At 48.4% G+C, this 26,549-nt stretch overlaps 1 protein-coding gene across 2 annotated transcripts in view; it reads right to left on the bottom strand.

Moving 5' to 3' along the window:
- Nucleotides 1–1,286: 1,286 nt before the first annotated feature.
- LOC135251316 (neurocan core protein-like) overlaps nt 1,287–26,549 on the bottom strand; it is a 73,708-nt gene continuing 48,445 nt past the window's right edge. The window contains exons 8-13 of one of the 2 annotated variants that reach the window (XM_064328646.1): nt 13,665–13,778; nt 8,043–8,201; nt 6,607–6,689; nt 6,205–6,349; nt 4,021–4,203; nt 1,287–3,677 (exon numbers count right to left, since the gene is read on the bottom strand). In XM_064328646.1, the coding sequence (XP_064184716.1) occupies nt 3,571–3,677; nt 4,021–4,203; nt 6,205–6,349; nt 6,607–6,689; nt 8,043–8,201; nt 13,665–13,778 (791 nt within the window). In that variant the 3' untranslated portion in view covers nt 1,287–3,570. Of the gene's footprint in view, nt 3,678–4,020; nt 4,204–6,204; nt 6,350–6,606; nt 6,690–7,212; nt 7,850–7,975; nt 8,202–13,664; nt 13,779–26,549 lie in introns of those variants that run through there. The other variant, XM_064328647.1, reaches the window with a different exon arrangement.

Below are 26,549 nucleotides of genomic sequence, written 5' to 3'. Positions count from 1 at the left end.
TGCTGGTCTGATTGGCTGGGAGATGGAGACCTGCTGGTCTGATTGGCTGCGAGATGGAGACCTGCTGGTCTGATTGGCTGTGAGTTGCTGGCCTACTGCTCTGATTGGCTGTGACCTGGAGCCCTTTAATGCCAGCTAGAAAAGAAGCGGCCTGTTTTTTTTTTGTTAATGGAAATGTCCAGAAGAGACAGAGATGTCTCATTAGCCCTGGTGATATAGTGCTCCTGTGGAGCTGCAGGCTCTCAGGGAAAGTTTAATGAGCTGGGAGGACAGTGTCCTGTTTAAACCCCCCGGGGGTGGGGGTGGGGGAGAGGGGGGGGGGGGGGGGAATGGGGGGCAGGTAGGCAACCTCAAAGGCAGGTGTGTGTAAATCAAGCTGCAGACCTGGACACTGAGCAGGCTGTGTGTTAACACCAACCCTGGAGAGGAGGGAGTGCAGCGGCAATAAAAATAATCACCGTGAAGCCATTATGAAAACACATACTCACCTGGGTAAGGAGAACTCTCACACACACACAGACACACACACAGTACACACACACAATTATGCACACACACACACATACAGTACATACACACAATTACGCACACACAGTACACACATACACACACAATACACACACACAATTACGCACACACACAGCACACACATATACACACATACACATACAAACACACACACTTCCTCTTTCTCACTCCTATGACTTAATTTTCATGCTTTAGGGTGGAAAAACAGACAATTCTTCACATGCGCCCCCCCCCCATCTCTACTAACAACGCTCCTCACACTCAGGGACGTTGGCACCACTGGAGAATGACGATTACGGCAGGAGCATGAGGTGCACCACCGAGTCTCTCTAGATTTTAGCGCAGATTATTTAAATGCACCAGATGGTCAACCTCCACAATTCCTAACACTGAAATTTCTTTGAACCGTTAAAGCTGAATCACTCCATTTAGACTTTTACCTCCAGAGAATTCACTTAGGGGCGTGACTCGGCATTCTGTACCTGTCCCGTAGCTCTGGGACTTCAGGTGGTTATGGAGCAGAGAGCAGAGAGGGAACTCAGGAGCTGAATATCTGGTGAGCATAAAGAATCTGTGGCGTTAGCTTGTAAGCCCCGCCCACCAGACACATAAGGAATGGGGGGGGGGGGGGGGAGACCAACATTCCGTAGTGACATCACCAAAGCATTCCCAGTTTGAGAAGTCTGTGTGTCGCAGGTGAAAACAGAAGCCTTATCATTGTTCTTTTTTTTAACGGAATTTAACAAACGTGCAAGGTATAATAATTCAACACAATTTATGAAATAGTTCAGCATCAGAAGAGAAAACACACAGTCATACTGGATCAACATCAGATCAATCTTTTGTTGTCGTTATTTTTATGTTCTTAAAATGTTTTGATGATTATTTATTCTTTGTCATCCTTATAAAGAATATAAGACAATAACTATAACAGGAATGGAATTCATAATAACACCAATAAATATTAATAGGAAATACGGACCAGATTCACAGTAATTTTCCCCAGAGCAGGGCTCACAGTTCTGCTGCTCAGATGGTGAGGAGCCCAGGAGTGACGTGATCCAGCAGAAAGCCAGAACACGTCCGTTCAGAAACGGGCCTTTTCTCTCTAAGTTCTGGTGTGCGGCATTAAGCGAAGGGGAACGGTGTGTGTGTGTGTGTGGGTGTGTGCGTGCATGTGTATGTGCATGCGAGTGTGTTTGTTTGTGTGTGCATGTATGCAGTGGCTCATTAGGGTAGTTTTGATCGTGTTTTTATAGCCATTCCTTTTGAACTCTGAGTTCAGTGCAAACGGAACGTGACAAGCTGTCAACAGACTGTACATCTCTCTCTCTCTCTCTTCTCTCTCTCTCTCTCTCTCTCTCTCTCTATCTCTCTCTCTCTCTCTCTCTCTCTCTATCGCTCTCGCTCTCTCGCTCTCAATCTCAATGATTCTTTCCCCCTCTAGGGATTTACTGCACTTCTATCCCTGATCTCCCTGCGTCTGTTTGTCACAGATGGCAGGAAGGCCATGCAAAGTGATATGTCTGTTTGTGTGCACTTGTGTGTTCGATAGTGTGTGTGTGTGGTGGTGGTGGTGGTGATAGGGGGTGGGGGGAGGTCACTGTGTGAATTTGGTCCGGGGAGTCTTAAGGAATGAACACAACCAGATTTCAAACAATTTTAAATCCCACAGAATATTTACATCACAGAAAGATGCTTGTTCTTGTTTCAGTTTGTTGCTGTCCTGTTGGTGTATACCACAAAAGCTGCTTCAGTGTCAGTGTTTTTTAACTGATTTTGTTATTTTTGCCGGCAACTCAAATTATATATTTTTTAGAATACACCGTAAGAAATTACCAGCAAGTAAAATGGCATTTATATAAAAATATGGGAGAGAGAGAGAGCGAGCGAGAGCGCAAGTGTGTGTGAGAGAGAGAGAGGGAGAGAGAAAAACAGAAGGGTAGAATAAGAGTCTGAAAGCAGAAGAGAGGGACAGAGAAAAGTGAGAGAAAGACAGAAAAGAAGAGCATAGACCTTATGAGATCTGACAACCAGGTGCATTGCATTGTGTTTTTTTCTGTCCTTCTGATTGGCCGTACGAAGCGGCCACATCTTTTGACTGCAGGAAGTCATTACGTTAGCACAGAAACGGTGAGTGATATCGTGAGGAGAACATGTGCAGATGAAACCCAGGTCTTCCTGGGGTCCCTTTACTCCAGAGTTTCAACAAAAGACGTAAGAAATTCACTCTACAACACTACGGCTCCCAGGATGGGACAAACAGAACGTCTTACAAGGGCACAATAAAGTGGTCGATTGAAATATTTGGCAAGTCATTTAAATAAAAAATAAAAATTAAAACAATTGAGTATGAATAAGGATGGGCATTAAAATCTGTAGTCCAAACTCATTTCTGGTCATGGAATACAAAAACATTTTTTGAAAAAAATTAAATAAAATTAAAGACTCAGGCATGTTTTTCATTCAAAGAGTAGGATTGCTTGTGTGTTCCTAATTAGCTTATTCTCACCTTTTTTTTTTGCAATATATATTTTTTTGCGTGATATTTACAAGTGGTCATTTACCAAACCCAACTCACAACAGCGAACAAAAACATAACGACGAAAACTGATTTAGGAAAAATGTAAGGGGTGTGGGGGTGGGGGGGGGGCGGTTGTGGATTAGCACAAGTGCGAAAGACCCCACAACAAATTTAAGAACAGAAGCAAAGGACACAGGTAAAGAAAGGGGGGAAGAGGAGGACAACGTACAGAAAGAAACAGATAAAGAGTCAGTTTGAGGCCTAGCGGAGCCCTTTCAAGCCTCGGCGTTGGGTAGAATTCCATCCCCAAATGAGTGAGCCTCGGGCTGGGTGTTGGAGCCTCGGGGGCTGGGTGTTGGAGCCTCGGGGGCTGGGTGTTGGAGCTGGGGGCTGGGGGCTGGGGGCTGGGTGTTGGAGTTATTACAGGACAGGACAGGACAGGGACGGGGGAGAGGGGGGTGGGAAAAGCAGGGGGCGGTGCCGGAGAGAGAGCGCGGGTGACGGGATTGACTGTGGCCTCAGTCGTGGGCGTGGCCCTCCGCGCCGCCCTGGTGAGCCCTCTTGTGCTTCCGGCGCTCCCGGCGAGACCGGTGGTGGTGGCGACGGTAACGGTGCGGTCTCCGGGCTGCGGGACGGGGGGCAGGGGGGCAGAGAGGACTTTAAATATTGCACAAACATCGCACACTGCACCTGTGCCGTCTTCTTACAAACCAAAGAAAAAGGGGGGATGGGCTCCTACAGACACACATAAATCAGGTCTCAGAGAGACGAGGGCCTAGTTTCACTGCTCTCTTTTCATCTTAAAAAAAAGAAAAACCTGCTAAAAATGTTACACTAACCCATTTTAGTGGGTCATCCTCCCTCAGAGTGTGATTGGTCTGAACAGACAAAAGGGGAGGAGTCTTGATAACACCACTCATCGTTCTCTACGCCAAGAAAGGGGGAGGAGTCTCGATGACGTCACTCACACTTTGTGCAGACCATCTTGGGCGTGTCCCACTTCCCGCTGGGGCGGCACTTGGCGGTGGCGGCATGGCGCTGGTGGAACCCCTCCACGCACTGGTATCGCACCACGGAGTGGATGTCATAACGCGCAAGCTTCCGGCCAATCAGGAAGGCGTTGTCCACGGCAGGGGGCTGTCCGCACAGCACTAGGACAGAGAAGGGTCAACATCATCATGCATCCCTGTCCCGGTTTTTGCTTTGCCATTTCCTCTGTTCAAATACTCAGTGTGATCTGGCGGTGGACTGAGGTCATATTCTTCCATCACCATTCCATTCTTTCAACACATGTCCCTATTCAGAACAGCTCCAAAATAAGTACATACAAGAAGGCTTCAAGAGTAGCAGTGTTACGGAGAAGGCTTAGCAATGTAACAGTGGAGCAGGAAGTGCTAGAATACCATCCTTTTAGAATACTGAGAAGTAAACTAAGTGGTAAACTAGACTCGACAGAGAACTGCAGAGGCATCGTCTCTCTATCTACACAATGTATTTGACCCAGGTCTGAATAGGACATTTTCCTGTGCTGCAGTTCCTCTTCATTTCCATAGAGGGTGCTGCTTCTGCTGAATCCCAGACGAGCATGTTTCCATCTCTCCTCAGCAGAAGAAGAGTCGCTGTCCGTCATTCCAGTTGTTCATTTAAGCCTCCTTGAATCCGTTCCTCGCTCCTTAGCTCCGCCCATCGAAGGACGCAAGGAAAGGAAGTGAGGAATTGTGATTTAGACGAATGGAACGTCCTTCTTCTGTCAAGTGTCAGTTTGAATCCACGTGAATTACAGACGTGGGGAGAGGTGGATCCACGGGGCGATCATTTAATACGTCACACGTTCCAAAAAAGAAAAAAAAACTACACTTGCGTTTCCGTGCTCAAAGCGTTATTTAAGAACCTCTCAGCTCTTCGCTTCTAGCTCCTTCAAGGAGCATTTAACAGGTTGGAGGTGTCCTTAAACATGGCGGACGTGGATCGATTTCCAGGTCAGGCGAGGACCGAGGAGACAAGGACGGATAAAAGAAGCGATTGGAGTGAGCTCCGTGTGCCCCAGCACAGCCCAGGGAGTCAGAGGCAAAAATTAAATACAGAGTACCCCCCCATTTCCCCCCCCACTGTCTACAGCTGTATCATTTCTCATCTCTCCTGCCCGGGGTGTCCGGGGGAGTGGGAGGGGTGGGGGTATGGGGGGGGTTTCTACCTGCATCATTAATCCCACGGCACAGCTCCACACAGCCGTTTAAAATGAAATGAATCCCGGGAACAAACGCTCCATCTGATCTGCCTGTCCGCCAGATTGATAGAGCAGTGAAGACGGGGTCCGAGGGTTCGAGACGGTCGCCACCGCGGGAACGGTTCCCGTTTGAAAACCTGCGCACGTGCACGTCGACGTTCCGTTTACACCTGGTGTGAATTTCAGCCTGCTCTCAACTGACTGCATTCCCTTCCGTGAAGAGAGATGGCCCTGCAGCAGGGGCTGTGTGTTTGTTTATTCTGTCGCTAGTGGGAGGTGTGCCAACACTGAGTAACACTTTTTAAAAATTCTGAATCATCTGCAGCCCAAAATGTTTATGCTGGGCTACATTTACTGCATTTGTGTACAAATGTAGGGTGGCAAGACAGGCAACCACCCCCCCCCCCCGCCCCACAGATTTAGCTAACTGTAACTTACCTGTTAGTGCACAGGTGTAGTTACCTGTAGCTTTCTTGCAAATTACAGCAGGCACACAGGTGTGGTACAGGTGGAGTTATGGTGTAGCTTACCTGTAGTAGAGGTGTAGTCACCAGTAGCTTACTTGCAGGTACAGAGCAGGTATACAGGTGTGATACAGACGTAGTTACCTGTAGCTTTTTTGCAAATTGTAGCAGGCACACAGGTGTGGTACAGGTGCAGTTATGGTGTAGCTTACCTGTAGTACATGTGTATTTACCTGTAGCTTTCTTGCAGATGTACGGCAGGTATACAGGTGTGATACAGGTGTATTTACCTGTAGCTTTCTTGCAGATGTACGGCAGGTATACAGGTGTGATACAGGTGTATTTACCTGTAGCTTTCTTGCAGATGTACGGCAGGTATACAGGTGTGATACAGGTGTATTTACCTGTAGCTTTCTTGCAGATGTACGGCAGGTATACAGGTGTGATACAGGTGTATTTACCTGTAGCTTTCTTGCAGATGTACGGCAGGTTGTAGTTGCAGGGCACGTCGTTCCACTTCCCGTCCTCGTGGGCCACCATCACCACGCAGTCCTCGCCGCCCGCGAAGAAGTTGTCCGGCTGGTTCTCCCGCCAATTCTCATACTCCTGCAGGGGGCGACGACACACAAAACACTCCAGCTCAAATGTACACAGACCAGACAGGTAAACTTTTCTAAGGACATTTTACAAACAAAGAAAACAGAACTAACAGAACTATCCCGTTATGATGACGAGGGTGATGATGCTTATAATAATAATAATAATAATTAGTAGTGAGGACCCTGTGTGTAAAAGGCGGGGACATGCAGGAGGGTCCAGGGACGGTTTTTTTTTTACCCATGGGGCACGGCGGCGACTCTTACCGGCTCCATGTCGTCCGTCCACTGGAAGTCCTCCTCCACCGTGCGGTCATTCAGGCCGATCCAGGCGTTCTCGTGCCCCAAACCTGAGAGAGAGGAGGAGCAGTTACACCACCCCCCCCCACCCCACCGACAGGAAACGCCACAAAACGTACAGCAGCAAGCGTCATACACCCCACACCCCACACACACACAGGGCAAGAACAGAATTCCGTTCACACGTCACATTCACAACGAGGTAACTGTAAAACTCTTGAGTCTGAAATGTAATGTGATATTGTAAATGTTCTCCAGTGAATTCAGGGGTGAAGTTTTAAAGTCGGTCCTTTTGAGAGGTGCGAGGCTGAATCCCTCGTTTAGCCTCCATATCTGCTTCATTTGACCCTTAAAAACTCCCCCGGGGGGAAGGCTGGTAATGAGCAGCAGCAGCAGCTAGCAACCGAATTAAAGCTCACGCTGGAAACATCGCGAGCTGCGTGCTTGAAAGAGCAGGCTGCTGTGACCCCTAGTGGGTAATTAATGTTCACCTGCGCAGCGCGCTGTCACTAGGTCTGAATATTAACTCACCACTGCAACTCGTATCGTATGCATGCATAAGTCAAGGTCCTATTTGTTTTTTAAAAGTGGCGTATAATTTTTCTCTTTTAAATCCTGGGCAGTGCCATAATGGACGTATTAGTTTATGTATTGTTTATTTATTCCAGCGGTTTTAATGTCGTCTCAGCATGGGTGTTGCAGATTAGCTTCATTAAAGGGGACATTAGTCTTTCCCACTCAAAGTTAAGGTCCAGTACACACTGTGTTGGGTATTTTTCCAACTGGTTACTGGGTATTTTTGTTTGCTGTGTTCTGATTGGCCATGTTCCATTGTGTGCGTTGCTCTTATTGGTTGTGCAAATATCTCTTATCTGTATTGCCATGCCCAGGATGTTCTATTGCTGTGTTGTCACATTCTCTTTGATTGGCTGTGTTGGTTGTGCGCTCTGCTCTGATTGGCTGCACTGATATGATCTATGCTGTGTTCTGATTGCTTCTGCTGTGACATTGCGTTCCCTGTGCTGGTTGTTTTTCTGCTCTGATTGGCTGCGATGTGTTCTATGATCTGCTCTGATTGGCTGTGCTGGTTGTGTGGTCTGCTCTGATTCGCTGCACTGTGTTATGTGCCATGTTCTGATTGGCTGTGCCAGCTGTGTGTTCTGCTCTGATCAGCTGCACTGTGTTCTGCGCCGTGTTCTGATTGGCTGTGCTGGTTGTGTGCTCTGCTCTGATTGGTTGTGCTGGCTGTGTGTTCTGCTCTGATCGGCTGCACTGTGTTTTGCGCCGTGTTCTGATTGGTTGTGCTGGCTGTGTGTTCTGCTCTGATCAGCTGCACTGTGTTATGTGCTCTGCTCTGATTGGCTGTGCTGGCTGTGTGCTCTGCTCCGATTGGCTGCGCAGACCGTTGAGGAAGTCCTGCTCGGCGGCTGAGTGGACGCTGGCCAGGTGCCCGCCGTGCTCCCTGCAGTCCCGCTCGGCGTCCTCCCAGGTGTGCCGGTGGGTGAAGTACCTGTAGCAGTGACCGTGGAACTTCTTCCAGCTGCGGTCACAGCCCTCGGTGTCTGTGGGGGGGGAGGGGGGGGAGGGGGGGTCAGAGCACAAACAGCAGGGTGTGTTTGGGTGTTTGGGGACAGGGGTAATTTCCTAATGTAGCTCTCAATGCACACACCCGCACACACACACACACACACACACACATCTACACACACACACAAAAATGCACACATACAGACACACACAGAAGCTCATTTGGGTTCAAAACACACTTAAAATCATTTACCTCCTAAAAGGCAGTTAAAAACAAGCTCAGAAGAAATTATCAGCAGTTCCGCCGTTTGCTCTGAATGCGCAGATTAGCGCGCGAGCGGCTGACTCCAGTAAATTAATGACTCCGCTGGCGAAGCCGCCTGCATCGCGCCTCTTCCACTGCCCCCCCCCCCTCCGCTCAGAGCGATAATTCCCCCCCATGCTGAGGTGTGTGTGTGCGCGTGTGTGTGTGAGGGTGATTGTGTGTGAGTGTGTATGTTTGTGCATGTGTGTGTGAGGGTGCGTGTGTGTGTGTATGTTGTGCATGTGTGTGTGCACAAAATCAAGCATATAAAATGGCAAGAACCCAGCCATTCAGCCCCGTCTGAATCCGCCATTTTGGCTCCTCTGTATTGCAGGCTGGTCCTGAAGGATGCAGCTCCTGCAGGTTGTTCTGGTGTCCCTTTGATAAGCTGGCAATGTGTGCCTTGCAAACAAGGCGTGTGGACTCTTCAGCCAAGCACACCGTTAAAATAAACGGAACTGAAGTACTCAACACCTGCAAACACTGAAACTCCCACTCCGGTCTCCCAGCTCTGCGAAAGGCATGGTCCTGACCACTGCATTAACACTATGCGTTAAGGCATCTCTATATGAAAACCACCAGCTCTGCAGCCTGCTGAACACTGAACACACTGCATACTTTAATAATTTTTCAGATTTTTTCACCGCAACCATCACGACGAGCAGTGCATCTTTTTTTTTCTAATTAATTTTTGAAAAATTTCCTGCAAACTCTGTTCTGTATTGAGAGCTATCATAATTCACACACTGGGGCTCAGGGCTTTAAATATTACTGCCAAATGCTTGCCAATTATTCAGTTACAGATGAAAGCTTTCCCTTATTACCAACAGCGAGAAAGTAATTGCAGCCATCTAATATGAAATGTTTTGTTTGGGAAACTGGTAACACTTTACAATAAGGTCACATGACTTGGCATTAACCAATGTAGCTCTTGACTGCGAACCACTGAAAAGTTAATCCGTGTAGCTTTGTTAATGCATTTGTACATCATTAGTTCATGCTAACAACTACATCAGTTAATCCTAATTCATGTGACCTTATTGGAAAGTGTTAACTGGAAAAATAAACTCAATCATATAATTCTGATGCCGCAGCACACAGTACCTGCAATGTCTTTGCTTTTTAGTCAGACTTATTAGAGTTTATTAGAGATCATGTAATGTGTGAGTTTATTAGAGATCGTATAATGTATGAGTTTAGTAGAGATCGTGTAATGTATGAGTTTATTAGAGATTGTGTAATGTATGAGTTTATTGTGCAGTTACCACTCTTGATGCAGATCACATTTTCGCACTCAGACAGGAGTCTTGGGAAACTCATTTCTCCTCTCTGAAATCTGTTTGTGTCCTTGTGCTAAACAACAGGAACTTTATTCAGGACTTTGTTTCGCCCTAGAGGCATTGCATTTTCACAAGTTCAAAGCACAAAAAACACCCTGGTTTAATTTCTCTGGGACACACGTATCTGCCCCTGAAAATTTTAGAAATGTACTTCCTTGTTTAAAAAAAAAATGAATTATTAATATTCACGGTAATTAATTTTACAGTGATACACAGCAAAGGGAAAACCTAATGCTGGGAGAGTGAGGCTTCATAAACTATTCATAAAGCCTTCATAAACCATTCATAAGCCATTCATAAGCCTTTCATAAACCATTCATAAGCCTTTCATAAGCCATTCATAAGCCTTTCATAAACCCTTCATAAGCCTTTCATAAACCATTCATAAGCCTTTCATAAACCATTCATAAGCCATTCATAAGCCTTTCATAAACCCTTCATAAGCCTTTCATAAAACATTCATAAGCCTTTCATAAACCCTTCACAAACATACATGTACCCATCTTAATGGCCATAGTTATCGCACAGTGTCAATCACTTGGACCAATCGAAAGACTCGGCTCGGCTCCTCCCCATAGCAGAAAGACTGTGATTGGTTCCTACCAGCTTGCCAAGGAAAACACACCCAATCCCCCGTCATTAGAGGCAAGCACAGAGAGGGGGAGAGAGCCAATGAGAGAGAAAGGGCCCCATATTGTATGCGAAGCAGAGACTGTGAAACGGCACAGAATGCCACAGAGCTTTCGTGCCATTTTGGGGAGTCTGGCGGCAGGCGGTGCTCGTTAAGGACAAACTGAAGCAAAGGCTTCTGGGAGGCGCGTCCTGTTAGAGGACCGTTCCAGCGTTGGGCCAAGTCCCACAGTCTGCTATCAAATGCCTCTTTTTTTTTTTTAGGTTGGTAATTTTGTTCCGGTTTTGGGAGTTCTCAGTACTCCCCCCGATTGACGGCGGGCCCAGGCGGTGGTCTGGCGGGCGACGGGCGCTTATTTGCCGAATTTCACCCGTTTAAACGCGCGAGAGTGAGAAGAATTGGTGATTTGGTGACGCATGGGAGCTTTCACCTGCCAGCAGTCTCTGAACAGGGGGCAAAAAAAAGAAAAACAAAAAAAACAAAAAACTAATACTTACAGCTGAACCGAGAGAAGACATAAAAACGTTCTCCCTAAACTTCGGGGGGGGAAGTAGTTTAGCTCACCCAGGATGACCACAAGCCAAGCGTACAGCAGGAAGGCTATTTATGAAGCCGGCCTGGTGCTGCTGGGGCAGCCAATCACACTCCCCCAGGGCCTCGGCTCAGAGAACCAGGCCGCGAGGCATGCTGGGATACGATGGGGTTCACAGCGTGGGTGTAGGCGTGCAGATTTTCTAAACTCTCTCTCTCTCTCCGGGTTCTGTGTTGTTCAGCCTGGCCGGCTTCTCACCCCTCCAGTCCCCCCCCCCCCGGTCTTACCGCTGCACCACATATCAGCAAAAACCCAGTGCCAAACTGCAGCCAACAGAGGGCCTAATTCACACGAGCGTAAATCCGCGAGTTGGCATCTCGAAATAAAATAAAAAACAAAAACAAAAACAAAAAACGTCAAGTTCCCAACTCAACAGGACAAGCCCCAAAAAAAGCGTAACTTATGACAGTCAGCATCTGGGAGGCTCCTCCGGGTATTAAAATAATTTGACTGTCTCTCTCCTCTGGGTTTAAAATGAGGCTTAAACAGGAAAACAAAAATGAAAAAAACAACAACAACAACAACAAACCCAAAGAAACCTCTTGGACAAGAGCGCGAATAGTTTTTGGACAAATAATTAAAAAAAAAAAATTAAATACTGCGCGGAAGAGAAACAAGACTGCCGGCCAATTTTGACTGGATGGTCCTGAAAACTTCCACTCTCTCTGGAAAAATACCCCGCCCCTCATTGTGATCAACAGCCTTTTGGTTAATACCCCTGGCACACGTTCCTCCAGCATGGATATTAGAGGTCATTAATCTCCATTACTGTACACACACTGCTCAAAGCCTCAGAGGAGAAAGATATTCATCTGGGGGGGGGGGGGGGGAGGGATTTGGGGGTTGAGATTAATTTTCACGACGGGGTGTTTGGGGAGTCGGCTGCATCGCTCTCGGTCTCACCCGAGGAATTTGGGGCGTTGCTCTCTCGCCGGAGATACCCGTACGAGACCGCGCCCGCGCCCGCCACTGACCGCGCTCGGCAAACATCAAACACCGTTTAATTAAACACGAAATGCCAAAGGGCCTGTTTGGGCATGGGACGCCAGGGGACGCCTCCCGCGCACCAGACCGGGGTCAAATCATTATTTCGAGCACCTCAACCTCGTAAGACGCTGCTCAAGCTCCCGCAGATTAAACGATGTTTGCCCACATTCTTCCTTGGTACGGGCTTGCGCGCATTAGGGACTCCGGTGCTGCTTCGCTCGCCTATCGAGGAGGACGAAGAGGGAGGAAAGCAAGAGCAGGAAGGATAAAACCCCCCCAAGCTACGCGTGAAGCAGCGAGGAAGAGAAGAGTCCCTTTCATCGTTTTAAAACGAACGTGCTTCGACGCTGCCTCTCCTCGGGGGTTTCATTAAAGAAATCTCCTTACTTCTCTTTATTTGTCTGATGAAATCCCAGCGAAGGCGGCCGCCGCGTTCGCGTAGATCTCGGTGCCAAAGCGGTGAAAGGGAAAAACGGGTGAAATTTGTTTCGCCTGCTGATTTGTTCGCAAGAAGTCTCAGGCAATTCAGCAAGTCTGATGTTCTAGTGCATGGATACACTCTGTGGTCTGGTTTCAAGGCACCGTTCTAGTGCATGAACACACTCTGTGGTCTGGTACCAAGGAACTGTTTTTCTCTGGGGAGAAAAACTCACTGATTGGCTCCTTATATGAAAAGAAGCACCGTAACAAGCACAGCACTGGGGCATCACCGCATGTGTCTGAACAGATTTCGATTGTCATCCTTGGGAATATTTTTTTTAAATAATCATTTTCTTTTTTTTTTTTTGGCGATACTCCAAGCACGTCCTGCTCTGTGACGGCTGAATGGCTGATGCTCTGGAAAACGCCGCGTTTGTCTGATTTTGTGGCCGCGGTGCCAGGGCCGTGAAGTGGTCACCTGGGGCGCTGGGCTGTGCTCGTCCGACAAGTTTAATTGCCCACATAGAGGCGGTCTCCATGGAAACGGGAGAGGACCAGCATCGGGAAGAAGTGCGTATATTGTACAGCTCAAACCAACATTATTATTATTTTATATTATTTTTTTTTGGATTAAATTTCAGCAGTGAGATAGGAATGGGGGTGAGGGTGGGGGGAGGAGCATAATTTCTCTATAAACAGGCCTCTGGGGTACGGGGGGTGTGGAAGGTGATTGCTCATAAATTCGGTAAATTCAGATTTCGCAGTCGCGGTAAAACACACACACACACACACACACACACACGTCAGCCCGCAGCGGGGCAAACACACTCCCGCGATCCGCGCGTTTTTAAACATAATCAGAATTTTTTTTTTAAGCTAGCGCTGCTGTGAAGGGCTACCTGTCGCCGCGGCTGCTGTACCGCACGGCGGGGTTCGGAGGCGCACCTCAAACGCAGCTCGTCTCCTGATTGGCAGAGCCGTTTAATCAGCCAACGTGATTGGCTGATTCAGCCTCTTTACCTTTGTCGCAGGCGCAGGGGGAAACGTGATTGGCTGATTCAGCCTCTTTACCTTTGTCGCAGGCACAGGGGGAAACGTGATTGGCTGATTCAGCCTCTTTACCTTTGTCGCAGGCACAGGGGGAAACGTGATTGGCTGATTCAGCCTCTTTACCTTTGTCGCAGGCACAGGGGGAAACGTGATTGGCTGATTCAGCCTCTTTACCTTTGTCGCAGGTGGCTCCCCCGTAGCTGGCCAGGCACAGGCAGATGAAGGACTCGGTCTTGTCGATGCAGGTGCCCCCGTTCTGGCACGGGTTCGACTGGCAGGCGCCTGTATCTGTGGGGCAGAGAGACACTGTGTGTCACAGCAGTCAATCAATGACTCCTACGAACCAATCACAATGCACTACGAACCCACCAATCCACCAGTCCACCAATCCACTGCCACTGATATCACCGTTTTGGGCGGAATCATCCTGTCAGCTGATCGACTGATTGATTGATTGACTGGAAGAATCTTTCTGATTACTGGTTAGCCAGGTCCTAAACACAGATTTGTGGGGATGAACTGCAAACACACACACCTGCACCCATGCACGCGCACGCACGCACGCACGCACACACACATGCACACACACCCGCACACGTGCACACACACACTCTCTCACACACACACACACACACACACCTGCACACCCGCATACACACACACACCCGCACACGTGCACACACACACACAAGCTACAGCATTCCCGCAGAAAGCAGGTTGGCTTGCTGCCTCCTTCAGTGGGTAAATATTCACATTCTCGCTCCGCTGAACGACGCCTGTGGGCAAAATCAATTTCAAACACAGCCGGTATCCCACAATCCCCTGCCCAAGAACCGTGTCTGCGTCTCTCACAGGACTCGTCCGAGACCAGCATGTCTTGGTGGAAAGTGGGAATTCAACATTTCAACTTTCAGATTTTTAAAAAGGAAACTTACGGAAAGTAGGAGGGTGCAGATGGTAGCTTCACTGGTTTGATTAATTTTTTGTATCATCTTTTCTTTTTCTTTTTAAAAACTTGTTTACAGCGGCCAATTGTTTACTGTTGCAACACAACTCAATTTACTGTCCCAACACGGTTCCTTTTCATTTGGGGGGGGGGGGGGGCGGGGAACTGACATTGATTGAGTGAGTGAGATAGACGGATTGAAATGAAGGCAGTTTTAGAGAGAAAGGGAGATGGAGAGACAGAGAGATGGAGAGAGAGAGAGAGGGTTTTAATTCACTGCTACATGTGACATCACTTTATTACCATTTAACATTTGAAGGATAAATTACACTCTTCCACACGGCTTGAATGTGCTGCTGCCGTTTGTCTAGTCCGTAATTGCTGTTGCAAAAAAAAAAAAAAACGTGAATAGCCCCATCTTTACAAAGAAGGATGCTTTATGGATTGCAACAGAGAGAGCGAGGGAGGGAGGGAGATAAAAAAAGAAAGAAAGATGGATGGAAAGAGAGAGAGAGCCGGCTTGTGTAGCAGACAAAAGCCCCATTTTTGCGACTGTCGCCGTTCACGTTCAGCGAATCTCTATTAACAGCTCTGCAGATCGCCACATTTAACACGTCAATATGTGGTAGCATTGCCTGGCCCCCTAATTAATGCATCAATTAATTAAACAAACTCACCCCCCCCCCCCCCACACACACACACACACATCAGGGTTTCAGCCAGCTGCTAAAAGCATGGTTAGACCCAGATAAACTCTGCGTGGGTGCTGGCCTTCAGTGTGTGAAGAGAAGAGAACAGACGCTTTGTGTTACTTTAGCTTGTTGTGTGTGTGTATGTGTGTGTGTGTGTGTGTTCAGTAAATATGTATCACTGTTGAGCTTCAGTTTGTGTTCAGTAACTGTGTTACTGTCGAGCTTCAAGCTTCAACGTGTTCAGTAACTGTGTTACTGTTGAGCTTGAAGGTGTGTTCAGTGCCTCAGAAGCAGAAGGTTCTATATTCTATCTACAGGTGTAGGGTTTATAGAACCCAAAGTCTCTGTGTTGTCTCCAGGTATTGGGGTTATAGAATCCAAAATTCTCAGTGTTCTGTCTCCAGGTGTAGGCGTTATATAACTCAAATTCTCTGTGTTGTCTCCAGGTCTAGGGGTTATAGAACTTTAATTCTCTGTGTTCCATCTCCAGGTGTAGGGTTTTTGCCAGACAGGGTTGTGCTGAGGAGCTGGGCACTTGCAGACTGCGTTTGAGCCACAATGGCTCCAGCAAACGGGCCCTTGTGGCGCACAGTGATGATGCGCAAGAGGAGCGTGGCGCAGAATCTGTGACAACCGGACTGACTGTGCAGGACGTCATAGAGACGGTAAAAACTGACAAACTGTCCAAGTTGACGGATATGTCAGGTGTGTAAATCGGACGGGGGGACAGGGGAAGGGGGGGTGGGGGTGGTGGGGGGAGGGAGTGCTTAGATAATGATGAAGCTGAAGGAAGCCTGGCTTTGCCGAAGGCACTGAGAGAGATGCATCACTATCCCTTCTTTGGTTTATCTGTCAGAGTGGATCACGAGGCCCTCCTCTGAAAAGGCATTCAGCCCCTCTGTGACTCTGGCTCTTTAAATATGCATCAGCCGTGCGCTGTAATCCCCATATGCTAAAGAGCACAGAGCGCGTGTGTGTGTGTGTGTGTGTGCGTATGTGTGTGTGATTGTGTGTGTGTGCATGTGTGTGCGTGTGTGTGATTGCGTGTGTGTGCGTGCGTGTGTGTGTGTCATTGTGTGTGTGTGCGTGTGTGTAATTGTGTGTGTGCATGTGTGTGTAATTGTTTGTATGTGTGTGTGTGTGTGTGCATATACGTGTTGTGCGTTGTGTGCTGTGTGCATGCATTGGTGTTGTGATTTGTGTGTGTGTGTGTGTGTGGTGTGTGTGTTGTGTGTGATTGTGTCGTGATTGTTGGTGATTGTTTGTGTGTGTGTGTTCAGTGTCTGTGCGTGTGTGGCACACACACAACACTTCTTCTCTCTTTCACACACACACCTGCCCCAAATCCACTGCAAAACATCTCTCTCTCACACACGCACACACACACACAGACTCTCTCACACACATGCACACACACACACACACTCTCTCTCTCGCACACACACACACAGACTCTCTCTCTCGCACACACGCGCACACACACACACAAATGCAACCTCATGAGGTTTAGAAAATGACATTACTAAGAGAAGAGAGACTTTGTGAACCAAATAATGGATGGAGCAACGACTCACTGGTCTGAACCAATCAAAATGATTTTCCCCCCCAGTAAACAGCCCATTGATTGGTCCAAACAAGCACGTAATTGACAACACATGGTAGCTTCACCCATTATCCAGTTCATGGATCCTTGTTCTCCGGGCACTAATTCACAAACGTGTGCATTTTTTCAAGGTTTTCAAACCCCTTTGCTTTTCCCCAGAAATGAGACCACTGCAAAAACGCCCTCCCAGGAGGGCCGGCTCTGTGGGCAAGGGCAGCTCCACACTGGCGGGAAATCGCCCGTTTGATGACGAGGACTTTCTTTTCTCCGTCACGCCGTCCAAAAACACGAACCCTAAATAAGCCAGCACTGTTAATAAAAAATAAAATTAAAAAATTTAAAAAAGTTTCCTGCAGCACCAGGCCTGAAGTTAACAAGGAAAAAAGTAAGAAGGAGAAGAACAAGAGCAAATGGCGTGCCCCCCATCCCCCTTGCCCCCCCCCCCCCACCGCTCTCATAGTTAAATAAGGATAATCCTCGTCGGCGGCTTAAGATCACACATTTAATTCCTCCTGCCTTCAGTGTTAATTAAAGTCGTCCTTGCACTGCAGCCGACTGGAGAGTCGCACATTCGACAATTAATGAGGATCACAAAAAGAAAAAAAAAAACCCACACACACACACACACACACACCAGCCTTTTAGCATGAAAACAGTCGAAACAACAAAAACAACAGCAAAGACAACAAAGGAACGAATTACCAAAACGTAACACTTTCAGTATGAAAGAAATGCTCGGAAGTGGTTTTTTGAAACCGCTAGGATGAAATAAGAGGCTAACTGAGGCTAACTGAGGCTAACATCTGCGCGGCATTTAATATTTCGCTAAACGGCTTTATCCTGCGGGTTCCGTTTGACTTTTAATTAGCGCCTCGGCGACTGATCGGTCGGTGCTGAGCCCTCCGGCGGCTCGGGAAACGGCGGCTGTGGCGTCGGCGGGACGCGGCTCGCTCTCTCGCTCGCTCGCTCGCCCGCCCGCACCCCAGCGGCCGCTAACTGAGCCGCCGAAGGAGGCAAGGGAAGGCTCCGGTTGCTAGGGCAACTCCCGCCTCACAGCACAACAACGATCGACCGCTCCGGCCGGCATTGTAGCACGGCTGGGCCGCTTGACTGAGAGGTTGCGGGGTTCAAATCGCGAGTGGGGCACTGCCATTGCGCCTTTTGAGCAAAAACATTGAACACGGAATTGTTTATGTACACACCCACATATAGAAATGGGAGTGAATTGGGGAAAAAAAAAAAAAGGTATACGAGTTGTTGAGGATATTAAATTCTGCAAAGTGAAATCGTGGGGTTGCAGAACAGAAGAACCCCGTGTTGTCCTCCCCCAAATGTATTGGCTGTGCAGTCCTGAGGGAAAGAGGGGATTGACTGGCTGCTAGAGGCTAAGTGGAAGCCCCTCCCCTCTTTGGAGCAAAGGGGAGGAGCTAAAATTGCAATCAGGAGTGAAAAAAATCAAGAGTTGGGGGGAAATGAATCTTTACTCTCATAATTTATATTCAGATATACCATTTAGGTGACACATTTAGGCATACCAGTGTATACCAAATGCCATAAATATAAATTAATTTCAAAACAACCCCTTCCTTTGATATTTCAAAGGCATAAAGAAACAGTTGTTGTTTATGGTCTCATCAGGCACACACTTACTGTGATATTGAGGCAAGAACTGCACATTTTAAATTATTTTTTCTGTTTCATTATTTTACAATTTAACTGTATCCGGTTTGTAAGAAAAGAAAGCTTAAACCTTTTTTTTGCAAAAGCTGAGCACCGTTGCTTATCCGTTGCTACATAGCTCAGGAGGTAAGACCGATTGTCTGGCAGTCGGAGGGTTGCCGGTTCAAACTCCGCCCTGGGCGTGTCGAAGTGTCCTTGAGCCAGACACCTAACCCCTAACTGCTCTGGCGAATGAGAGGCATCAATTGTAAAGCGCTTTGGATAAAAGCGCTATATAAATGCAGTCCATTTACCATTTAAATAAGTAATTAACTGGTCTGGATTTCATTTCCCCTCCCGAACAGCTTAATCACTTAATTTCACACAAATATATTCCAAGGCTGGCCTCTGCTTTAGAAGTCATATGTCGGCATATCAGGTCAGTTGTGCCGTAGCTCACCGCCTGGCACCTCGTTAGGTCACACTGTGAAATCATTTCAATGACGGCTTTCTTAAAATTCCTCTTAGTCCTCCAGCAACTTTTCCCAATTTTTCTCGGTCGCTCGAATATGGCGTCATCGGCTGCGCTTCGTGACTTGCTGCAATGCTCTCCCTTACAGGCACACCTGGAACAGCCCACAGGCCACACAGTACTACAGGAGAGTCGAGTTACCGTTTTACAATCTACAATCTACTCGGGTAATGGAGAAGGCCACAGACAAAGCAGCAGGGTGCTTTTTTTTGCCTGCTCAGCCCAGACATTAGCAAAAGAAAATGAATATTTTCTCCATGGTGCCTGAAAGGCTCTTGACCCTGCAGGCTGGAAGCAGACATTAAAATCAATCCCAGAAGGCCCTGGAAGCTCCCGGCCTGAAGAGCCCCATTCTAAACTTGATGTTCTTTCCATGGCAACAGGTGCTGTCACAATGGGAACCGCTGTGATGTCATCAGTCCGACGGCCAGTGTTGCTAGGATGCCGCGGCCACTTGAGAGCGCTCTGGGCCGCCGGTTCCAAATTGGAACGAAACATTCCTGCGTTCTACGACGCCGAGCGCACGCCTTCCCGAGAACGCCGCGCGGCCAAAAGCCTCTTTCTCTCCGCAGCGAAAACGGGCAGTTAATCTGTCTGAATGTTCCCCTCTCTCCGGCGCTCACGCGCGCTCCCCAAGGCCAGGCGCAGCGGGGCGGCGGGGCCAGATTCGGCAGCGGCAGGAGAGGGCGGCAGAAGGGCCGAGCGCACAGAAGCACTGAAGGCTTCATTAGACACGAGCGAGACGCTGCTCCCCCGGCCAACTGCGAGCCAGCATCACGCTGCGAGGGAAATGTCAAAGACACACACACACACACACACACACACACACAGATACACACACACACACACACACACACACACACGCACACGCACACGCACATGCACATGCACACTTACACATACAAACACATGCACCACACACAGACACAGACACACACACACACACACACACACGCACGTACAGTATGCTCATTAATAAGAGAGAGATACACACTTACACACACACACAATCCCCAGCCCTTGTCTTGGTTGTTCTGGGACCCACTGATCCCTGTAATGGGGTCACAGAGGCGGGGATCAGAGGTGGAGTCGGGGCTGGTAAGCAGTTTGTGTGTCTCGCCCCCAACACACCTGAGACCGCCCGCTGGACGCTGGGGCGAGGCGCGTCGGTGCGCGGGCCGCAACCGCGCAGCCTGGCGCCGACAACCGCTCAAACCCCCGCCGTCTCTGGCGCCATGACAACCGCTCAAAGCCAGCCGGCCACCCTGAACCCCGCCCAGAAACTCCGTCGCCTGCGCGTGAATCCACAGCGTCGCCCTCCTGCGACCTTTGACCTTTGACCTTTCGGTGGGCGGGGCTTGTTCAGCCGCTCTCTCGGCAGGTGAGGGAGACCGTTCGCCGAGCGCCAAGCTCAGCCGGCAACCAACGCCCCCCCCCCCACCTGACCACAGTCAAACCGCACCCTAATAAACCACATTTCGCGGCTCTGCGGGGGTGCTAGGTAGCTAATTAGCCCATTAAGTCCCCCCCCCCCCCCCACTGGAGTCTGGAGAGGCTCAGGCCCTCCTGCCGGGCCAGACGAACGCCCTCCTCCAGGGGCCGAGGCTCAGCGAATGACAGGGCTTCATTTTAACACAGCCTCCTCCAGTTAAAATGACTATTTAAATTTGACAGGTCTGAGATATATACGTACCGGCAGGTTTTTCTTCCCCCCCTCTGACTCTCCCTGGCTTCCAGCTGCTCCCTCTGATTACAGGAGTATCACACTCAGCTACAGGGAGAAGAGGCTCCACTCCACCCGTCTCTGCTCCCTCTCTCACTCTTTCACACACTCACACTCTCTCTCTTTCTCTTTCCCACTCGCTCTTCTTCCACACTCTCTCTCTCTCCCTTTGCCTCTCTTGCTCTTTTCCTACTCACAAGCCTTCTTCCTGATACGCTTAATACTTTAGTCACGTTTCTTATTTTAACACTTCATTATCGTTTTCTGCCAATGAAATAAATAATGCCTGCAGTACCTTCAGTGACCACTACAAACACCGGCATGTCCCACCCTCCCCCAACCTAGAGAAAGGCTTTTTATTTGGGGGGGAAGGGGGGGGGGGGTAATTGAGGGGCAACAAGGGGAGAGACTCCTGCAAAAAGCAGGGCTGTTATTTTGTTTCATCTTTTAAATTATTCGTTTCTGAACAAAACAAAAAAATGAAAACGAAGCAGCCATGTCCTCATTTGCATGCGCCACCCTAAGGCTCGGGACAAATTTGCTCCTGTTGTCACGGAAACCCTTAGGGGCGGGAAAAACAACAAAACAAAAAAAATAAAAAACACACTACACTCAAAAGCACTGCTAGGGTGCATGCTCTGAAATAATTGTTTCTCTGCTTTCTTTTGAAATAAATAAATAAATAAATAAATAAACAAACAGAAGAAAGAAAAGAAGAAAAAAGTGTGCGTAAACCCCCCCCCCCCCCGCCCTTTCTCTTTCATCCAACTTTACTTTTCTTTCCCCCAGTTATATTTTGGTGCTGGTAAACATTTATTACATTTTATTTGACTTTGCGGAGACACTCCTGAGGTTGGCTCGAATCAGGATCATTAATCATCATATCTCTCTCTCTCTCTCTCGGAGCTCGACACTGCCCCCTGTCTCCAGACCGCACAGCACACCGCGGTCCACGCGTGCAGTCTCCAGCATTTCCACAGGGGGGCGTGACCACAGCAGCCGTCACCCAACACTCAAAACCACGCCCACATCCAGAAGCTGGGCTTGGACGGATGCTGTCCGGCAGGCTGCTTAGCAGTCCGTTATAACAGAGAGGGGATACCGCTAAGTTTAGCCAGCCCTAAAATACATCCATCCATCCATCCATCCATCCATCCTTCCATCCATCCATCCATCCCTCCATCCATCCATCCATCCCTCCATCCCTCCATCCATCCATCCATTCTTCCATTATCTGTACCCGCTTATTCCTGGTCAGGGTCGCAGGGTGGTCCTAGAGCCTATCCCAGCATGCATTGGGCACTGAAGCAGGAACTCAGTTCCAGATAGGCCGGCAGTCCATCACAGGGCACACACACCATTCCCCCAGAATACAGGCTGGGCTGGTCATCGGTTTGCGTATTTCATGGTTAATCTGGTTTTTTCCGTTTATAAATACTTCAGCTTGATTGCTTACTCGACATCCCCGGCCCCCCCCCCCCCTCAAATGAGCCATACACACTGACTTCCAGGGACTGGTAGCACTGATGGATCACCGGTCCCCCCGCCACCCCCACAGCAGATCGATACTGCAGATCGATCGAATCTGCAGTATGTTTACGTAGCAAAACTTCCAGGCCAAGTGCAATACAGGTTCATTTTTTAATTTAAAATACGCTAAATTGTTTTGACCGAACGAAGCAGCTTCGAATTGCGAGACCGTCAGGAGTTCCCCTGTAATTGGGCAACATCTTGTCATTCATAAACTTTACAATCCTCCCTGCCCCCCCCACACCCACACCATCCCCCCAACTCTTAAAACCCTGGGTCCTTGTAGCCATCGCCCTGCCGCTGTGTGAATTAGCTGCAGTTTCGCGCAGTCAGTTTCCATCCCATTAATCCTCTGATCCACAGACAGCGGCCTCATAGTTACTGACGCTGGTGTAAAACCCACCGTCAACGGCAACCTCGCGGGGGAAAAAAAAAAGGTGTTAAATGGCAACTTTAACACTACACTGGGATTAACGACTTTACCAACGAGCTCATAATGAAGCTTATGACAGCTGTGTGAACACACTGCATGCGCACACACACACACACACACACACACACACCCCACACACACACACACACACAGACCACACACACACACACACACACACACACACACACAGACCTACTCACACACACCACACACACACACACACACACAGACCTACTCACACACACCCACTCACACACACACAGACCCACTCACACACACACACACACACACACACACAGACCTACTCACACAAACCCACTCACACACACACAGACCCACTCACACACACACACACACACACACACACAGACCTACTCACACAAACCCACTCACACACACACACACAGACCTACTCAAACAAACCCACTCACACACACACACACACAGACCTACTCACACACACACACACACACACACACACCTACTCACACAAACCCACTCTCACACACACACACACACACACACAGACCTACTCACACAAACCCACTCACACACACACACACACAATGACTTGTACACGCCACAGACACACGCACACGTGCTCATACACCAACACGTACAGACACGCTATTCTGTTCCTGCTTCCCACTTAAGGACATAAGAACGTGACACACTGCAGAATAACCTGGAGAACGACGGATTCACAATTTTCGAACGTATTCATTGTGTATAACTTAATATGTATGCTAATTGGTTGCCTATTGCATTATTAAATCGCTTTCCATCCTCAAAGTAAATATTTGCAACATTGTTGACGATATCGCTGTGCCCTCGAGCAAACTACTTAACCTGAATTACTTCAGCAAATATCCAGCTGTATAAAGAGACTGTAAGCAAAGAACGAAACACAAGCTGCTCTGCCGAATGCAGAAATGCGAAAATAACAAATAACAAATCTAAACCAGTGGCAAAAGCAGCGTTTGTGTCAAAAATATTAAAAGAAAAAAAAATTCTAATTTTAAAAGCCTCTCTGCATAGCAATTATGGATTTCGCCAATTTTCAGCTTTCACAAATTGAAAAGTGAAGACACTGAACTCGTTTTACATCTGCCCCTCGCCCGCCATCGAAATCAAAGCCCTTGCTGGGAGGGGGTTGGTCTTTGAGGATTCCATTCTTCAAGGTTGCCAGAGCCTCTCCAAACCCCAGCACGTTACTCCATGCATATATATATCCCAGAGTTCAAAAAGGCGTTTCTGAGAGTCAGCAGGGGGCGACGTTTCAGCCTAAACAGCCGCTCCACCTGTTTTATGTGCACCTGCCCCATGCTAATGACCTCAGGTGGTGCATGCAGCCCCACCGACCGACACACCTGAAGGGGGGTGGGGGGGGGTTCTGCGCAAAAACACTTTCCATTCCCAACGTGAGAAGTCAAGGCCCAGGCATCACGCTACGCTGTACAGTCACGTCTAGGGTTGGTGTTTCGGGGGAGGTGGATTATGGGAATTTCTGGGGAAGAAAAATCTACGAATACCACCGGACACTGCAGTACTGAGTACTTTTAATAGAGCACCAGCTGACCTGACCTTCTGCTGGCAGATTGAGACCAGAGAGAACCAAAGACCTTTGGTGGCCTGATGTAACTGTGTGTCGTGTTGAGTTTAAAAACGTAATCTGGGGAAAGGGTGATCTGTGATGAAAGGGGAGTGAAATTCCATCCTTCAGACTGAAAGTTAGCTAGGTTGCACACACACTCGCACGCGCACACACACACATGCACCCACACTCGCACGCACACACACACACTCGCACGCACCCACACACGCATGCACACACGCATGCACACCCACTCTCGGAGACTGAAAAATGCAAATTCACAAAACAGTGGAGCCCAGCAATGGGCTTTATTAAGATGGTGAACAAACCCCCCCCCCCCCCACGCCCTGTAACATCCCCCCCGCCTCCATTATCCTTTCTCCACGCTTATTTTCTCTCTTTTATACACTCACCTTTATTTTCACCTGCTCCCTGTTTCTCCAGCATCTCTCTCTCACATCTGAATGCACATGCTGGCGTATTATCGCTGCTCAAGCAGTAGATGTGCATCTCCCTGCCACTCTGTGCTGTCACAGATACTGTAGGCCTAACTGAAAGGAAAAACTAAGCAAAAAAAAAACAAAAAAAGGACTCTGTTGCTAAGACACTGGGGTTTTGTCTATGTTTTGAGAAGCCCGGCTATCAATTTCTGCTCATTTCCTGCTACATAAATAATGATTTTTTTTGTTTTGTTTAAAGCCGTGAAAAAAAAAACGAAAGATTTGAAGGAAAGGGGAAGAGCGCGGATCTCTCCTGTCGGTGCAGAAGCAGAACAGACCTGGGCTGCTGTGGAGCACAGCACACTGAAGCTCAGATTCGCGGGACTGAAGGACACAGTCCCTAAGACACAGCGTGAGCTTCTGGCTGCATTAGGAGTGGACTTGCAAGATGAGGTCACGCAGAGGTCACGCGTAGGTCACACTGAGGTCAAACATCAGTGGAAATTCCATATTAGGAAAAAGAAATCGGGTGAAATTCATATATTTAATATATTTTATGTATAATAAAAACACGTATACACTCAGTATCTCAGTAACTGAGCCAGGCTGTCGCAGGACAGGCATTAATCCACCTCCCCGGAATCGGAAATGGCCGCCCATCAAGAGCACGTTAACCCCGTCGACCGCCCCCCGCTGGTTTTGGAGGGTACGCGGAAGAGTGCGCCCCAACCCGCTCGCTCGGGGAAAACCTGCCCATTCCACGGGCGGCGACCCGGACAGGTTTTCCAAGAATCCCAGCGTAAATAAAAAAAAAGGGTACGCGACGCAAGCGAGGCCGCAGCCATGGAAACGGACGCGCGTCTCCCAGGAAACGGCTCCTGCGACCCCCGCGGCGGACCCTGACGCCGCTCGTACTTCCTGCCAGAAAAAAAAAAAAATAATAATAATCTGAGGGATAAACTGCACATAACAGACAGATTCACAAAAAACGCGACGCAAGGCCGAAGACGAAGAGCAGAGGAGTCATCGGCCTCACGACCGACTGCAGCCATCACAGCCCTATCAGCTGCACTTCAGCTCCTTCTGAAGCCACACGCAATACAATACAATACAATACAATACAATACAACACAATACAACACAATACAATACAACACAATACAATACAATGAGCTCTTATATAGCGCTCTTCATGCGTACATCCCAGGGCGCTTTACGAAAAAAATAAAAAATAAAAACAAAGAAATCCTCAAACTACATCCTCAAACCCGTTCGCTACCTGCGGCAGCGTAGCATAGCGGGTAAGGACCTTTTCTGTAACCAAAAGGTCGCAGGTTCGATTCCTGGGTGGGGCAACTGCCGTTGTACCCTCGAGTAAAGTACTTAAAACTGCGTTGCTTCAGTATCTATCCAGCTGTATAAAATGGATGCAGTGTAGATGCTACGTTAAAAAAAAAAAATTAAAAAAAATTGTGCAGGTTGCTCAGGATAAGAGCGTCTGCTAAATGCCTGTAATGTAATGTAATGTAATGTGCTGCACTCTCCACCCCGCTCCTGTACCTACTCGTGCCTGTGTTGCATGTTCTTTGCGTTCGCTGTTTGTAGGACATTGTGTTCAGTTTGTGTTAAGGGCTACTGTGGACTGTGGCCCTCATGAACCGGCATCGGCTCCTCAATGCCTCAGGCTCTTCTGTTTCCATGGAGAGAGAGAGAGAGAGATGGGGGGGAGGGAGAGAGTGAGAGATAGAGGGAGAGAGAAGGAGAGAGAGGGAGAGAGATGGGGGGAGGGAGAGAGAGAAAGAGAGCTACACAGCAGCGGGGATTTTTCACGATCCAAGGCCAGGGCTATTTAAAGAGACAGTACACCCGTTCAGATCAAAACAAGGCTTGTGAGGAGGAGGAGGAGG

Source organism: Anguilla rostrata, chromosome 3, assembly GCF_018555375.3.
Source record: "Anguilla rostrata isolate EN2019 chromosome 3, ASM1855537v3, whole genome shotgun sequence".
Taxonomy (NCBI): domain Eukaryota; kingdom Metazoa; phylum Chordata; class Actinopteri; order Anguilliformes; family Anguillidae; genus Anguilla; species Anguilla rostrata.
The sequence above is the reverse complement of the archived record's forward strand: the minus strand, read 5'-3'. Positions and strand labels throughout refer to the sequence as shown.